The following is an 18,446-nucleotide window of genomic DNA, read 5'->3' as shown; positions in this document are numbered from 1 at the left end:
AAAAACATAATGAAAGAACACATAATTAAGAAGCTAACTGAGGGAAAAATGACAACAACAATCCTTAATGATTATAAACAAAGTGAAGACAAGAGAAAAAAGCATCAAGGAATCAATTGTGTAAACAGCATGATGATACATTCAAGCCCAAATAAGTGAGAAATCACATATAATTTAAATGAACTAAACATACAAATTAAAGGACAAAGATGATCAAAATAGATAATTAAACAATACCAAAAGATGCATATCATAAATATAAGTCCAAAGAAGCCTTGGAAGTAAAAAAAGAAAAAATATTTAATATAAAAGTATCCAAAAGAGTGCTGGTAATCTTTATCCCATAATAAAGAGCAACATTTTATAATGATATAAAAGACCATTCAACAGAAAGATATGACTAATATATATCTAATACATATATTATATTAGATATATAATATGTATCTAATATATTATATATATTATATATAATACACATCTAATATATTATATATATTATATATAATACATATCTAATATATTATATATATTATATATAATACATATCTAATATATTATATATAATAATATAACCTCAAAATACATAAAGCAAAAAATGAAAAAATCAAAAGAAATAAACAATTTACAATCATGGTTACAGTAGGGATTTTCACATAAACATCTCAGTAACTTACAAAATAAGTGGTAAAAAATGAAGAATGTAGAATATTTGAATGGAATATCTTCTCTGACAAGAGTAGAATTACACTAGGTATCAGTAACATAAACTTGCTTAGAAAATCCCCACATATTTAGGAATTGGGTAATACAATTTGAAGTAAACCATTAACGAGACAACAATATAGAACAGACATTAGAAAATATTTTTAACTGAATTATAATGGAAATATGAAATTAAAAATGAGGTACGGAGCCAGGCATGGTGGCTCACGCCTGTAATGCCAGCACTTTGGGAGGCCGAGGCGGGCGGATCACGAGGTCAGGAGATCGAGAGCATCCTGGCTAACACGGTGAAACCCCGTCTCTACTAAAAATGCAAAAAAATTAGCTGGGCGTGGTGGTGGGCGCCTGTAGTCCCAGCTACTCAGGAGGCTGAGGCGGGAGAATGGCGTCAACCCGGGAGGCGGAGCTTGCAGTGAGCCGAGATCGCACCACGGCACTCCAGCCTGGGCAACAGAGCGAGACTCTATCTCAAAAAAAAAAAAAAAAAAAAAAAAGTGATGTATGGAATGTAACTAAAGCAGTATTTAGAGGACAACATGGCTTTAAAATACATACAATAAACAATAAGAAATACTACAATTTAACAACTTAGGCATCCCCATAAAAAAGGCAGGGAAAGGCAAATTAAAAAATATATATATATAAGCCAGTGGCTGACAAGATGGCCAAACAGGAACAGCTCCAGTCTGCAGCTCCCAGCAAGATCAACACAGAAGGCAGGTGATTTCTGCATTTCCAACTGAGGTACCCAGCTCATCTCACTGGGACTGGCTAGACAGTGGGTGCAGCCCATGGAGGGCGAGCAGAACCAGGGTGGGGCGTCGCCTCACTGAGGCTGAACAAAGAGAACACATGGACACAGGGAGGGGAACAGCACACACTAGGGCCTGTTGGGGGATGGGGGGCCTGGGGAGGGATAGCATAAGTACAAATACCTGATGTAGGTGACGGGTTGATGGGTGCAGGAAACCACCATAGCACGTGTATACCTATGTAACAAACCTGCACATTCTGCACATGTATCCCAGAACTTAAAGTATAATAATTAAAAAAAGAAGAAATACAAGCAAAATAGGAGAAATACAAAAGAGAAAGCAGATATGAAAAATAAAATAAATCAACAAAGAGAAAAATCAGCAAAACCTAGTGGTTCTTTCAAAAGCTTAATGAAATCAATAAATCCTTAGCAAGAAAAGGCATATTACTAGTAACAGGAATGACAAAAAGGTTATCACTAAAGACACTATCATCACTAAAAAGATCAATAACAAAATACCCCAAATTCTGCCAATAGATTTCACATTTTAGATTAACAGAATACCTTTAAAGTGAATAAATAAATTGAAAATATGACAGCTCTTTAACGGTCATACTAAAACACAAATTAAAAAACACACTTAAAAAATCTTTAATTAGGCCCAGCATGGTGGCTCACACCTGTAATCCCAGCACTTTGGGAGGCCGAGGTGGGTAGATCACAAGGTCAGGAGTTAGAGATCAGCCTGGCCAAGATGGTGAAACCTCATCTCTACTTAAAAAAAAAAAAAAAATTAGCCGGGTGTGGTGGCTGGTGCCTGTAATCCCAGCTACTCAGGAGGCTGAGGCAGGAGAATCGCTTGAACCCAGGAGGTGGAGGTTGTGGTGAGCCAAGATCGCGCTATTGCACTCCAGTGTGGGTGACAGAGTGAGACTCGGTCTCAAAAACAACAACAACAAAAAAATTTAATTAAAACCTTTCCCTACAGAAAACAAACTCAGGAATTTATTCTGTCAATTCTTGCAAACACTAATGAGGAAATGATGCCAATTTTACACAAACTCCTCCAGATAACTGAAAAAGATAAATTATTTCCCAAATCATCTTTTGAGACCAGCATAGTTATGATAACACAGCCTGTCAGGGACATTACAAGGGAAAAGATATAGGCAATATGTCTCGTGAACCAAAAAAATGTATAAAATATAAGCAAATTGAATTCAATTATACAGGATAATATATCATGAACAGGATATATGTATGTGTATGTCTGTATATTTATGTGTTTGAATATTTGTTTATTTTTGAGACAAGTTCTCACTCCATCACCCAGGCTGGAGTGCAGTGGTGCCATCCCAGTTCACTGCAGCCTCAATCTCCCAGGCTAGGTGATCCTCCCGCCTCTGCCTTTAGAGTAGCTCAGACTACAGGCATGCGCCACCACGCTTGGCTAATTTTTGGATTTTTTGTAGAGAAGGGGTTTTGCCATGTTTCCCAGGCTGGTCTTGAACTCCTGGGCTCAAGCAAATCATCCACCTCGACTTCCCAAAGCGCTGGGATTACAGCGGTTTGTGAGCCATCGCACCAAGCGTGAACAGGATATATTATATCTTCAATACACCATGAACAGGATAAACAAGATAATATATCATTAGCAAGATACTATATCAAACCAGTCTGGGTTTATTCCAGAAATGAGGTTTAATATTCAAAAATCAATCAGTATAATTTACCACATAAATAAAAAAATATGATCACCTCAATCAATACAGAAAAAACATAAAATTCAACAACTATTCATGACAAAAACTCTACATAAACTAGGCATAGTAATTTCCTTATCTGACTATCTACAAAAAACCTATAAAAAATATCATACTTTAAATTGTGAATTATTGAAAGCTTTTCCCTTGAAGATGAGAATAAGAAAATAATGTCTACTCTCAATGTTTCTACTGGAGATGTGACCAAAGCAATAATGTGACCGAAGCAAAAAGGTTTACTTCCCAACCCTGAAAGACAGAGAGAGAGAGTGTGTGTTATAAAGACTAAAAAGGGGAAAATGAACCTGTCATTATTCACAGATAACTTGTTTGCATGCTTCGAAAGTTCAAAAAAAGCTAGAGGCAAACTATAAAATTTAATAGAAATTTAGCAAGGTCACTGGATAAAAAGTCAATAAACAAACTCAATTCTATTCCTGTATACCAGAAACAAATAAAAAATAAAATTAAAAAAAGGTCAAAATTTGATACAAAAATATCAAATACCTAGGCATAAATCTAATGCAAAATGTGTAAGATAGCTACACTAAAAACTACAAATCGTCTTTGAAAAAAATCTAAACAAATTAATGGAGGTGTTTCACAGACTGGATGATACGATGTTATTAAAAAAATCAGTTAAGGAAACGTTGACCACAGGTTCAATGAAATTCCAATAATTCCTAGCCAGTATTTTTGTGTGTGGAAATTAACAGACTATTTCTAAATTTATATAAAAATACAAAGGGACAAAAATAATAAACACATTTGAAACTAAAAAGTTGACAAACAAAGCACACATATATGATCACTTAATTTACAACAATATGCCAATGAAATGTAGTGAGAAAGGATCATCTTTCCAAAAAATAGCGCTAAAGCTATTGGATAACCATATGTTAAAAAAAGAACTTTCACCTTTACCTAATAACAAACACACAAACAAATTATAGAAAGTTCATGGATCTAGATAAGAAAGTTAAAATAAATCTTCTAGAAGGTTAACAGCAAAAAATATTAATGACCTTGGGTTGAGCAAAAGTTTCTTAAAGAGGACACAAAAGAACTATAAAGAAAAAAATGGTACATGACGTCTTTAAACTTCAAAACCTTTGTTCATCAAAAGACATCATTAAGAGTGAAAAGGTAAGTCATAGAGGAGAAGGTATCTGTAATATATATATCCAGAATGTAGAAAGAATACCTACAAATCCATTAGAAAAAGACAGACACTCCAATTTTTAAAAATGAGTACAAGAATTAATCTAGTATTACACAAAAGTAGATATCCAAATGGCCAGTGAGCACAAGAACAGGTATTCAACATCAATACTCATCACAGAGGTGCAAGTCGAAGCCATTCTCAGATAGTGCTACGTATCTATCAAATGGATTAAAAAAAAAGTATCAAATGTTGGTGAAAATGTGAAGCAATTGAGATTCTCATATGTGGCTGCTGGTGGTGTAAATTGACACAATTACTTTGAAAAAACTACTTAGTAGTATCTCCTAAAGTAGAACATATGCATATCCTATGAGCCAGGAATCCTAGGGCCATGAATATATATAAGAGAAAAGAATGCATATGTGTATGAAAAGACATGGACAAGGATGTTCACAGCAGCTTTATTCCTAAGAGAACCAAGCAAATATAAACCAAGTATCCATAAAAGTAGAATGAATAAATTGTAACAGTCATATGAAGATGAAAATGAAAAGAAACAAATTACTGTCATAAGGGAATCCACACTTAATATTTATTAGGTAAAAGAATCCAGAAAAAAAAGATTACATACTACATGATTTCACTTATATGAAGTTCAAATAGACAAAATTAATTTTTGGTGCTATTAATATAAGTCAAAATAGTCATCATCTTTGCAAGGAGGTTACTGACTGGGAGGAGCCATAGAGAATCCTTCTGAAATCTTGGTAGTGTTTTAATATCTTGATCTGAGTCATGACTACATTGATGGATTCATTCATAAAAATTAATTGAACTGTTTGAGATTTGTGCACTTTGTGTGCTATACGTCAATAAAAAAAAGCTTACAAAGAAAATTCACCTTGAATAAAAAAATCAGTCAACATTAAAATCAAGTCCTAAATTTGTGGTCATCTTTATGCCAATTTAATGAATATGTTTCAACAAGACAGCTGTTAAAGAATAGATGTAATCACTACATTCTGAGGATTGAACAAACAAAACTCATGATTAGAAAAAGCCATCTGTACAAGAAAATCTTATATACATTTTCCAACTAATTTATCTAACTGTGTGGTTTAAAAAAATAAAAAAAAAATAGAGAAGAGTCATAGGAGAACATAATAAATTTATTTACTCAGCAAATATTTATTGAGTGCCAAACTCTTCAAAAGCCCTAGGATATGCATTGATTGTACATACTCATTTGAAGCAATTAGGTGTACTGAACTGGCCAAAACTGAAACAAACACATTTTATTGTTTCTCCAGATGAGGATATGGAGAAAAGACATACTAACAGAAGAAAAAAGGTTATAGAGGAAATCTAGTTAAGGAAATTCTAGAAAACAAAAATTTAGCAATATATATAATGAACTAAGGGTATCCCAACTAAGGAAAAAAAAAATCTGAAGAACAAAATTTTTCTGGTCACCTGCTATGAGGGTAAGGATGGTTCAAAATCCTTCACCATTTCCTGGATAAACTATCCCATAAAATTACTATCTAATTTTACTCTATCTCTACATTTGGCAATTTTCCTTCTGGTTAATAAACTCAGCAATTCTGCTTCCTTGATAAAGATACCCTAGCTAGTAAACATTAATATCTCATTTTCTAGAATGTAAATTAATGACATTCTGGCTAATCTATTCCCAGTGTTTACTGTGAAGAATTACTCACAATACTTATAACTCTCAATGCACAGATAAAATTGAGTCTCTGAACCTATAAATCTCAAAAATGGACTTGGGAACATGGTGACCATTTCTTGCAAAAGCCACTCTGTGAAGTCCTATCTGGGTAGACTGTTGGTCACTTTAGATTGAGAGTTGGTAAATAGAGTTTTATTGGAATACAGGCATGCTTCATCTGTTTACACATTGTCTATGGCTGCTTTCACATCACAACAGCAGAGCTGAATGATTGTGACAGACTATTAGTTGCAAAGCCTAAAACATTTACTATCTAGCCCTCAACAAGTATTTGCTGACTTTTGCCTTCTATTATTTTTCCCTCTCATTTCATAATAGCCATAGTCTTTGTCTTATTCCATCATAGAGCTAATGTCCTCAATTTTCAAAGGGCAGAGAGACTTGTCTTCTAATTCCAATTAACTGTGAAATATCCAGAGATTGATGTTCCACATTGTCACTGGCCACCAGCCAATCACTATAAATCAGTGTTTTTAAAAATTTTGATGCAATGTAGTCAGCACTAAATTTCTACTCAAGTTGTACAGTTCTTAAATCATCAATGGTTTGAAATTAACTTTCTGTAAGTTCACCATCTCTTTCAAGTCATGAGTTCTATTAGGTTAATTATTTACAAAAGATATGGAAGATACCATCAAGTTCATTTCCTCATTTTACACTTTTATTTATGCTCTCCCAAATTATGCCTTTTTTTATTTGGAGAGGGCTGTAACTTTGCTTTTAACAGCAGCACTGTATCAGTAGTAAATCCTTTACTGCAACTATTTGCTAATAATATTGCCCAAATTCAGTTATTTCCCATTCTAATATTTATGAAATCACTTATTTTTCTCTTCCAGAATAGCAGCTTGACAAAATCCGAATTGAATATAAAACAAAGCAGCCATAAATACATAAATGGGCTTGTTTCTTAAGGAAAACAAGGTTTTAAAAATGTTAATTTATATGTAAAGGCAAACAAGGATTCAGACAATATATAAGAAAGAATCTAACATATTCTGTATTTCAAAATGTAGTAACATTCCCAACGGAGAAAAAAGAAAGATTTTGCAAATGACGACTTCTGGAAAGCAGCTGAGGCAAAGCCTTTTACTATAACTACCTATAAATCATGACTGGCTATGTAAAAAGGAAAATGAAACGATGGTAACTTGGCAAACAAGACAATGAGGTCATATTTGCATTACTCTTTTAAAAGAGAAGAAAATAAAAGATAAAAAGGAATTTAATCTGAAGGCTTAAGAAAAGCCTTCAGAAAGCAAAATAAAGAAGAATCATAAAACAATCAGAAAAGGGAAAATTACAACTAAAAGTTGAGTAAATATCTTATGGAAAAAGTTTTCTCAAGTTTCGTAAAATATTTAAAAGTATTGAAGCTTACATAATAGAGAATAGAAGATGAGAATATTGTTCAGTCATGGCATGAACTTCAATATAATAAGTAAAAATCTTAATGGGGAAAACCAAAGAAATTTAACCAAGAACAACAAAGTTTAAATGCCTATATTTTACTTCTGATTACACTATCTCTCTCTCTCTCTCTGTATATATATCTATGAACCACTCATTAAATTTTACCTGAATGCGTTCGAAAATGCATTTCCAGACTTGATTTGCCTTTAAAAATTTTCTTACAAACATCACATTGATGAAATGTTGCTTTATATCTAAGAAAATAAAAAGATTTGTTTTTCAATATAATTTTAATAACTATAATAAATATGACAATATTAATAATTATATTAATAACTAACATAATGAAAATAAGTTGCAACTTCATTTACGACTGTGTATATAATTCTCACATTAACAAAGTATAGAACTCCAAAGAAACATGGAAATACTTTTAATATGTTGAGCTTGCCTCTGGTTTTTCCTCTTCCAGTTACATCCAACAAACAAATCTATAAAAAGAGGTCCGTAGATTTTCAACTGCTTTAAGTCACTGAACTTTTATTATTACTAGCTATCCAAATATACAAAAAGAAAAGTTATAAGGTAGAAACAGATCAAGAGTGGCCTAAAGGGGAAATGAAGAGTTGTCTAGAAAGGGACATGGCAGAAATTTTGTGGTGATGAAACTATTCCATATCTTAATTGTGGTGATGATTACATGACTTGCAGAATTATACACTAAAAAGAATGAATTTCACTTTCTGTAAATTACACCTTAACTAAATTTAAAAAATAGATGCTCAGGCTGATTAAAAAGAACCTGCGGCAATTTTAAAACCCGCATTTATCAAAAAGGTGAAATTGCTCTCATCAGTTCATGTCCTAACAAAAAAATTGTAAATTTGAACTTATAAATAAAATTTTATACCTAAATTTAAAAATGAAATATTAGTCCTTTATTTTTACTATAAAATAATAGACAGAAATAAAGCAATAAGTTACCGAAAAGTTAACTTAGTAAGCACCACAGCATAGTGCCTAAGAAGTGTCTTTGAGTTAAACAGTTCTCAACTGAAAATTTTATTGTGAGAATTGAGATATTTACAAAATAATTATCATTTAAGTGGCAGTTATTGAGAAAGCCATACCATCTCACCTCAGAAGCAATTCATATGGAAGGAATACATGGCAAAATAATTAAATCAAACCTGGGCTACTTAATCTTCTGTAAAACAGTTTGCTCTTAACATATCCATTGAGTTTTACTGGAAATGTTTAGAACATTGTTACCAATACGAAATACCAACATACTATGCCTAGGATTTTAAATGTCCCTCATTTTTCAATTCATCCAACCCAACATTTATAAGACAACATGCAAAGCACTGTCCTAGATGAACTTAATTCTACTTGATGAAACAGATGGTTGTTTTCATTTTTGTTAGAGACAGGGTCTTGTTCTGTCACCCAGACTAGGTTGCAGCAGCATCATAATAGCTCACTGCAGCCTTGAACTCCTGGGCTCAAGCTATCCTTCTGCCTCAGCCTCCTGAGTAGCTGAGACTACAGGTACATGCCACCACACCCAGATAATTTATTTTCTTTTATTGTTTTGTAGAGACAGGGTCTCACTTTGTTGCCCAGGCTGGTGTCAAACTCCTGAAACAAACATTTACACAGGTAATTTGGATTTTGTGAATTGAGGTTGTGAATAATAACCCTGGCAAAAGACTCCTAACCAGTATGCTTGGTTTACCTTATTCCATTCATATCCATGGTAAATATAAACAGAGATACAAACAGGGTCACCATGGGCACATAGAGAAAGAGGAAGTAGTACTCGACTGGGGGCAATTTTGCCCCCCATAAAACATGTGGCAATGCCTGAAAACGTTTTTGTTTTTCACATCTGGGGATACGATAATAAGTGCTACTGGCATATAATGGGTAGAAGCCATGAATATTGAGAAACGTCCTACAATACACAAGAAAAGAATTACTTGGTCCAAAATGTCAACAGTGTTTGGGCTGAGAAACCTTGCTCTATACTATGAACAAAGTGATATTTTCAACACAAATATGTACAAAACACTTTAACTTCCTCACAGTGGACTTAAGATAAATTCTGTAGGGCCTTGCATGGCTAAGACCCTATGAAAATATACCTTGTCATTACCACATGGATGCTAAGCCATACAGATTTTCAAGGAAGGAGAGGATAAACAATTTGAACTGAAGCAGAGATGTCAGTAAAAAAAGAACTTAAAAATGCCTATTGGATTTGGCAACAAGGAAGTCATACTGATAACTGAGCAGAATAAGATCAGAGGTCAGATTGCAACAGTGGCTGGAATGTGAAGTGGTTACTGAGGTAGTCACCATAAAAAAGTTTAGAAGCAAAGATTAGAAAAATAATTGGTGGTTGGAGGCGTGTTAATCCTATGTACATTTTGCTAATTATGCTCAGGACTATTAAGTGAAGTCTCTTGGCACTTTAGAACATGTCTGTTATTTATCATTTGCCCAAATGCCTAACCCAAAAACATGAATTACTTGAATGTTTTACACTTAGCAACTAACCTCAGTTAAACTTGGATATCTAAATTATACTAAAAAGCTGATGTTCAAGATAGCACACAGCGCCTTCAAATAAAATAATATTTTAAATGCTTAGTATGATTAGAAACAAGTTTAAATTCTGACTGCAAACATTTCCTAACAACTGCTGTCTTATTAAGTATAATATATAGGCAGTATATTTAGCTCTCAAAGAGCCTCAGCAACCAAATGCCAAGATTTTTTATTAATTATTGTTAACTTGCATGTCACCTCCCTGGCCTTTGAATTAACTGAAAACAAGGAGGAAAATATATGTTTGCTGAATTCTTTTAGGTCTATAGGATGCTACAGAATGTAGAGAAAGAGAACTGGTTAACCTAACTTCAATTAAACAAAGTAAACAAAAAAAGTTACAACTTTCCTCAGAGACTTAGCCAATGTAAACTATGAGACATTTTGCTTTTTCACTTACTTTTGCCACACTTTCTCTCCAAGGTGTACGCTTTTGTAATGAACAGTGAGATGATCCCTACGACCAAAACATTTTCCACATTCTTCACACTGATGAGCTTTTTCACCTTAAAATAAAGACCCAAATATTTTCATTATAATATACATCTCAGGTTTTTATCCCCAGAAACAAACTATCAAACAGTAAGATCACATGATGTCAAATATAACAGGAAAGTAAAGCCACATTTTATTCTGCACTATTTGCTTTATATTCCTTACTCAAATAACTTTCTTCAAAAAATTTATGCTTAATTTCATGGATGTGAATCTTTTCCCCACTTGGAAAAGGAATCAATAGCCTTTTGTTGTACACTTCAAATCATACCTTTCAATGTAACAGAGCAAGATAAACGAAACTACTTCAAAACTTAGGAATTTTAAATATATATATATATGTCTGTATATCAAACACCTCAAATTGATATACATTAAATTAAGATGAGGGTGTCTTACTGTTTATAAAAAGGACCCAAACATTTTCAGATCTTTGTACTTTACTTTTAGAAGATTTTTCATCTGTGAGGATTTCTTACGTTTGCAATGAGCCAAAATACAAATATAATGAAAAATTCTACGTAAGTCCAATTTCTCATCTCTATTCTTACATTTACTTACAAAGGCTTGGTTTTAAAAAGCAATCACTGTCTCAATACCAGTGTGCAATTAAAGCATGTGGCCTCTAGACTTAGAAATTAAGAATTCTCCTCATAAAAATAAAAAGGCATAATTCCAATGGAAAAAGTCATCAGATTTTTAGTATCTGTTGGAAGTGGTGAAAACAACTGCAACCTATCTCATTGAGATCATCTCAGAAAATAATTACTACCTGTTGCATACTTTATATTCAAAAATTATGTTTAAAATAATAATAATAATCACCTGTTCTACCGTGCTCATAGAGATGGCTCTTTCCCATTATTGTGCTCACAGAGTTGGCTCTCTTAGCACTTCCTGAACATCAATCTGAGAGGAAAATATGAAAGAAATCCCCAGAATATAAAAATTATACAGTATAAAGATCTGAAATTGGTCAGGATTATTAAGGTACTCTTCTCCAAAGACAGGGTTTCAAAATTCACTATAATATACACTTTTAGCACCTAATTTTAATCATTTCCCTTTTAACATGTAAGTTTCACCAACTTCTTCTCAAATCCAATCAAAATGAGAAAAATTATCATGGCTTCTCCCTTTAAGGAAGTGTCAATAGCAATTATTAGATATATCCATGTAATATGCAAAATGCAAATTTTGAGAATTTATTTAAAATTAAACTTTACACTTTATAGTCACAAAGGGTTACCAAATAATTAAAATTACAGTGAATATGTCATAAACTTATGTCCCTTTTGGATGCTTTTTAAAAAATGTTTTCAGAACCAGAATTACAAAGAAGTGATGAGCATAAACGAAATTATTAAACTTATAGCCAACATAAACATAACATCATATTATGTTCCTTTCAGGTATTTAAAAAGGATTTTCAAACTAGCATTACAAAATATGGTATACCTGAATGTATTTTTTTGTGCTTTGTAAGGTGATCATGACGGATAAATGTTTTTCCACATTCATCGCACTCATATCTTTTATCATCATGATGTACTCGTAAGTGAAGTCTATAAAGAAAAAAAAATGAACACCATTAAAACTGGTGACATAGAAGGAAAAAGCTCAATAATGAATAAATGATGAATAAACAATGAAAACTGGGCTGTCTACTCAACCACTCATACATTATTAGTTTTATTTCTATGACTTTCAGAGTCCTTTTCAGTCTTTTACCACCTGACCCCAGGTCCCTACTCATCTCTTTCAAGAAAGCATTTCAACATTTGTATATGCTCAAACCACTTCTCAACATTATTCCTTCCCATCATATTAGATCCTAAATCTAGTTCACTGAATCTATCAAATGTCTAAGGTTATTATCTAGCTGACTGGCCAAGACTCAAAAATATCAAAAGTAGGAGTAATCAGAAAGGAATTAGAATCAGACAAATGAAGTAAGTGTACAAGTGACTAGGCATATCATGATGATAGCAAATGATACAGTAAATGGTATGGTTTGGCTCTGTGTTCCCACCCAACTCTCATCTCAAATTGTAATCCCCACATATTGAAGGAGGGACCTGGTGGCAGGTAACTGGATCATGGGGGCAGTTTCCCCATGCTGTTCTTGTAACAGTCAGTGAGTTCTCACAAGATCTAATGCTTTAAAAGTGTTCCAGCAGTTGCCCCTACTCTCTCTTTCTCCTGCTTCGCCTAGGTAAGACGTGCCTTGCTTGCACCTTCACATACCGCCATGATTGTAAGTTTCCTGAGGCCTTCCCAGCCATGCGGAACTGTGAGTCAATTAAATCTTTTTTCTTTGTAAGTTACCCAGTCTCAGGTATGTCTTTATAGCAGTGTGGAAACAGACTAATAGAGCAAATAATGGAGAATCTGTCCTATTCTGGATAATTGTTATCAACTACAAACTGATATTTAAGAATTTTCTTTTCCAAGAACTCAACTTTATGAAAATTACATCTTACTGCTTTTCTTCACACCAATAGAACAAAATGGGGCTCATTTTATAGTCACCCAAAGACAGTATAAAAGGCTCAGATTATTAAGATTAATTTAACTTGAATTACTTTTATCTCCAGAGCCTCTCTCTCTATATATATTCTAATGAAAGGAATAGCTTTCCCTTGCAAATTGCCAAAATAAGTGTTGATTTTACCAAGACCAACTGACTAGACTACCTCGAAAGGGGAAGTATTCAATTTAAACTTAAAGCAAGATAAATAATAAATGAAAGTGTATATATTAAAGCCTTATAACATTTTAATAAAAATTAAAATTGTACACACATTTCAGAAGTAGTTACATATTATTTATTTAGAAAAAAACTTTTCATAAACTGCAAATATGGTCAAGGATTCAACCACAGAAATAACTAAATAAGTTATAATCACTATTAATGCACAGAAGACTTTTGAAAATTGAGAATGGGGAGTTTTTTACTTTGTCTTACTTTCATATTAAAATATTCTTTGATAGTAAAGAGTGGAGAAATACACTAAGTTTAACTGACTTTTCATTCAGAGAAAAGTAATGAAATAAATATTTAAATAATGCCTTAGTAAAGCCTTCTGCAAACTTGGTGTGAGAAAATATTTAATAATATTTTATACCACAGAATAAAGATAATAAAATGTTTAGTAAAAAAAAAAAATCTATGCAGTAAAGTTTTTGCACAACTTTGCATATCATAAGGACTAAGAAATGTTTCAATTCAACAAAGTAATAAGAAAATAGAACTAAAATAGAGATATAATTCTATCTTACTTAATAAAGGGAAAAAATGGTTTTACTTACCTATACGAACTTCCATGACGAAAACTTTGCCCACAAATACTACAAAGGTGAGGCTTTTCTCCACTGTGGATTCTCAAATGTTCTTTCAAAGTAGTTCTGCATTAAAATATATATATTCGAGATTTTTAAAATGCCTATATATAGTAAATAGATTTCTGGAAAACTTACTAGAAAGGTATTCAAGCTAACTGATATTATGGCAATTCTCTCCTCTTTCTTACAATAATTTTGTTCTTTTCTATTCTCACTAGTATACAAACATGCTTATTATAGCTCTCTCTCCTTAAAAACAAAAAATACTTCGGCCTCATTTGCCATTGGTTTGCTCAGAGATTTAATTACACAACTTAAGCAGACTTTCAAGAAGTATAATTTTAAAATGCTCATTATGACACTGAATTAAGTTGATGTGAATTTTGATAGAGAGGGTTTAATAATATTTAAGTAATCCAGTTTATCAGTACTATTTCTTCCAAATATGTGCTTAGTATTTGTTGAAAAAATGTTTTAAAGCAAAGAAAATGTTGTAGGTATTTCTAACTTCCAGGTGCTGATGTGAAAAAGGAACCTATATACAGAATGTAATTATTGCTATTCCTAAGTCTTCCAGCCCCACTGGCCCTGGATGGGCTACTATGAAACCATTACTCCTCAAAGTACATCACTAGCAATTCCTACAGTTCTAACCTTCAGAGCTTCCCCACATATCTAAAGTGCTGAGTAATAATGAACAAAGTTATTTTAAGGGGAAATAAAGTGAAAGGGAAATATGACTGACCTCTGCAGGCTTTTAGCTATCACTACTACAGTCATGTACTGCATAATGACATTTCAATCAATGACAGACCACATAAACAATGCTGTCCCATAAGATTACAACGGAGCTACACAATTCCTATAACCTAGTGGCATCATAGCACAATACATTACTCACATGTTTGTGGTGATGCTGTTGTAGACAAACATACTACATTGCCAACTGTATATAAGCATAGCACATACAATTGTGTCCAGTACATAATTATTGATAATGATAAGCGACTATGTTACTGGCATGTATTTACTATACTTTTAATCATGATTTAGAGTGTACTTCTTCTACTTATTAAAAAAAAAAGAAAACTAACTGTAAAACAGCCTCAGCCAAGTCCTTCTAGAGGTATTCTCTAAGAAGGCATGGTTACCATAGGACATGACAGCTCTATGCATGTACTGCCCCTGAAGACCTGCCAGTGGGACAAGATGTGCAGGTGGAAGACAGTGATATTGATGATCCTGACCCTGTGTAGGCCTAGGCTAATGTTTGTGTTTGTGTCTTTTGTTTTTAACCAAAAAAAAGTTTAAAAAGTAAAACATAAAAAATTTAAAAATATAAAAAAGCTTATAGAAAATAAAATATCTTTAGGCAGCTGTACAATGTGTGTTTTAAGCTAAGTGTTACTTTAAATGAGTAAGAAGGTTGAAAAAAATCAAAAGTTTATAAAATAAAAATGTTACAGTAAGCTGCTGTTCATTTGAGGGAAAACATTTTAATACATTTAGTGAAACCTAAATGTACAGTGTTTATAAAGTCTACATTAGTGTACACTAATGTCTGAGGCCTTCACATTCACTCACCACTCACTCACTGACTCCCCTAGAGAAACTTCTAGTCCTGCAAGCTCTACTCATGATCGGTAACCTACACAAACACATATATTCTTTTTTATATTTTATACCATTTTTACAGTTCTTTTTCCATGCTTAAGTATGTTTAAATATATCAACACTTACCACTGTGTTACAATTATCTACAGTATTCACTACAGTAACATGCTATACAGGTTTGTAGCCTGGGAGCAATGGGCTGGCTAAACCACATAGCCTACATGTGTAGTAGGCTATACCATCTAGGTTTGCATAAGTACACTCTATATTTGTGTGATGACAAAACTGCTTAACAATGCATTTCTCCGAACATAGCACTATCATTAAGCGGCGCATGACTGTACTTGGTTTTTATTTCAATCCCATACCTAGTAAGTTTAAAGGATGAATCTGAAATAAAAGTAGAGTTTTGCCAGTAGATGGTGCTCTTCTACAAGGCCCACCAATATGACAGTCTGTAGATAACACCCAGCTTTGTGGAAAATATCTCTAAAGATATTCCCAGATCCCTACCTGTTAAATAGTTATAGTAAAAGATGGAAAGGTTATCTTTGGGATTCTTGTTTTGCCTTGTTTGCTTTTTCTTTTTACAGAAAGATCTTTAAGGGGAAAAATGAATGTATAATATATATAATAAACTTTATAATTTATCAATGTATAAATGTTTTCATATAGTGTACTGATTTTCCCATTTGACCATAATAGCTGCTATTTTAAGAAAATGGCATTTCTCATTTTTTAATTATAAAACTGTTATATACTGAAGAGTAAAAAATTTATAAGTACTGTTTAAAGAATAGTAAACACTTATATGCAGAATAAGAACATTACTAGTACCTTAGAATGTCTACCCCTACTCCTCCCTGATCTCATCTTCCTTCCTCCTTACCACCCCCCTCAGAAATAATATATAGAGAATAAAAAGCTAAACAAGATATCATATGCTTTTGAAAACCTGAGTAACAAGCACAAACCTAACAATATTGCCACTACTTAGATAAAGGGCCCAGAAGATAGTATGAACAGGATCTCCAGATAAGAGTCTAGCTCCTTCTGGCATGTCAGTAATTAAAGTGATGAAAAGTACTGGAAAACAAAGGGTTCACCATAGTTGGAGTATCTGGCAGAGCTAGAGCAGACCAGCTACTGAAAGTCTGGCAGAAATAGAGTCAAAGTAAGTAGGCTGCTCCATACATTTTCCTTCTAAGCTTACCATGACCTACCTCTAATTCTCATGGATAGCTCAAATAAAAGACATTTCTATGAAATGAGTATCATCAGTTAAATCAAAGAAAAGGGCATAAAGTATAAGAGTAGGAACCTCATTAGCACACAGAGGTACTAGACAGAGGCACAGTACAGATAAGAAATCAGACCTTTCTAACATTCTGTTCCCTGGTTAAAAGAAGATACATGCTAGCAGGGATGGTGGCAATAATCCCCATAATGTCTTGGGTCATACTACTAATGGTATGGTCTACCCATTACACATGCTGCACACTTGACATACTGGGATCTTCTTTCACCATCCTCCTGTGTTCTGTCTTTGTTTCTCTCCCATGTTACAACTATTTCCCTTGTCTTCCTCTTTATGAGTTTATTCCCTCATTTTGGTGGAGCACCCTTCAGTAGCTTTATGAGAAAGAGGACATTAAAAGCTTATTTTTTGACATCATGAAAACATCTTTATTCTATCTTGAGATCTGATTGGTTAGTTTGAGAACAGAGCTCTAGGTTGGAGATTATTTTCATTCAGAATTTTAAAGGCACTACTTTATGGTCCTACTTCTAGTGTTGATGTTGTTAAAAGTCTCTAAGTAGTTCTAATCAATGTATGTGACTCTTCTCCGTCTCTAAAAGCATAGAAAAGCTTCCCTTTGTTCCCCATGTCTGAAATATCATAGTGATGTACCTTGGTACAGGTCTATTTTCATCTAAGCATATGATGTGTCATTTCTATCTGGCAAACTCAAACTCGTAGCTTTCAGTTCTGGAAATCATCTTGAAGTATTTCAATGGTGATTTTTCCCCCTCTATTTTCTCTGTTCTTTCTTTCTAAAACTCCTATTATTCAGATGCTAGACTTGCCTGATCCTCTAATGTTCTAAGCCTTATTTTATATTGCTGGCCTTTGCTCTACTTTTTGTCGTTTAACCCTTCCATTGAGTCTATACTTTGGACATCATGCTTTGAATTTCTAAGAGCTCTAAATTATTCCTTTTATATATCATCCTATTCTCATTTAATGGATTCTATATCTTCAACTGGGGCAAAAAAGTAATAATTGTTTACTTCTTCTGAAATTTTCTTCTTCCTCAATAATCTGTTTCCTTAAATTTTTTTTCTGTTTATCTGTGTTAGAATCTATTTTCTATGTTAAAGGTTTTCCTCTTATGTATTGTGGTCCTTGACTATCTGCTCTTGATTAAGTATGATAGGCTAAAAAGTTGATGAGAAGGGCAAAGGACGTGGGGGGTCTTGATGACTCAGCCTTCACTGTAGGTGATCTGGGTATACCACTCGTTAGGCAATATATTTGCCCTTAGGTTGCTCAGATTTTCAGGAAACAGACCTCGGATCTGCTGCCTGGAGAATAAAATCTAAAAGCCAAGATATTTGCAGAGATAAGGCCTAAGGATCACTGCTTTCAGCATGCAGAATATATCCCATCATGTAGCTACATGGCATACTTTGGTCTAGCAATACCCTTGGGAGAGGGACAGGTGTCTAGTAGCAATGGCATGAGTAGATGGTGGAAGAGAATCCAATGACACTACTTATAAAACTTCTGAAGTTTTTAAT

The 18,446-nt window shown here is 33.3% G+C and overlaps 1 protein-coding gene across 3 annotated transcripts in view; it reads right to left on the bottom strand.

The window, feature by feature from the left end:
* Window positions 1-18,446, bottom strand: part of ZBTB41 (zinc finger and BTB domain containing 41) — a 50,054-nt gene that overhangs the window by 10,552 nt on the left and 21,056 nt on the right. For 2 of the 3 annotated variants that reach the window (XM_003949659.4, XM_016934865.3), the window contains exons 7-10: window positions 13,998-14,093; window positions 12,144-12,250; window positions 10,591-10,696; window positions 7,743-7,831 (exon numbers count right to left, since the gene is read on the bottom strand). In XM_003949659.4, the coding sequence (XP_003949708.2) occupies window positions 7,743-7,831; window positions 10,591-10,696; window positions 12,144-12,250; window positions 13,998-14,093 (398 nt within the window). The remainder of the gene's footprint in view (window positions 1-7,742; window positions 7,832-10,590; window positions 10,697-12,143; window positions 12,251-13,997; window positions 14,094-18,446) is intronic. The other variant, XM_016934872.3, reaches the window with a different exon arrangement.

Source organism: Pan troglodytes, chromosome 1 (genome assembly GCF_028858775.2).
Source record: "Pan troglodytes isolate AG18354 chromosome 1, NHGRI_mPanTro3-v2.0_pri, whole genome shotgun sequence".
NCBI lineage: Eukaryota > Metazoa > Chordata > Mammalia > Primates > Hominidae > Pan > Pan troglodytes.
Note: the sequence above shows the minus strand (reverse complement) of the source record. Positions and strands in the feature narration are given on the sequence as shown.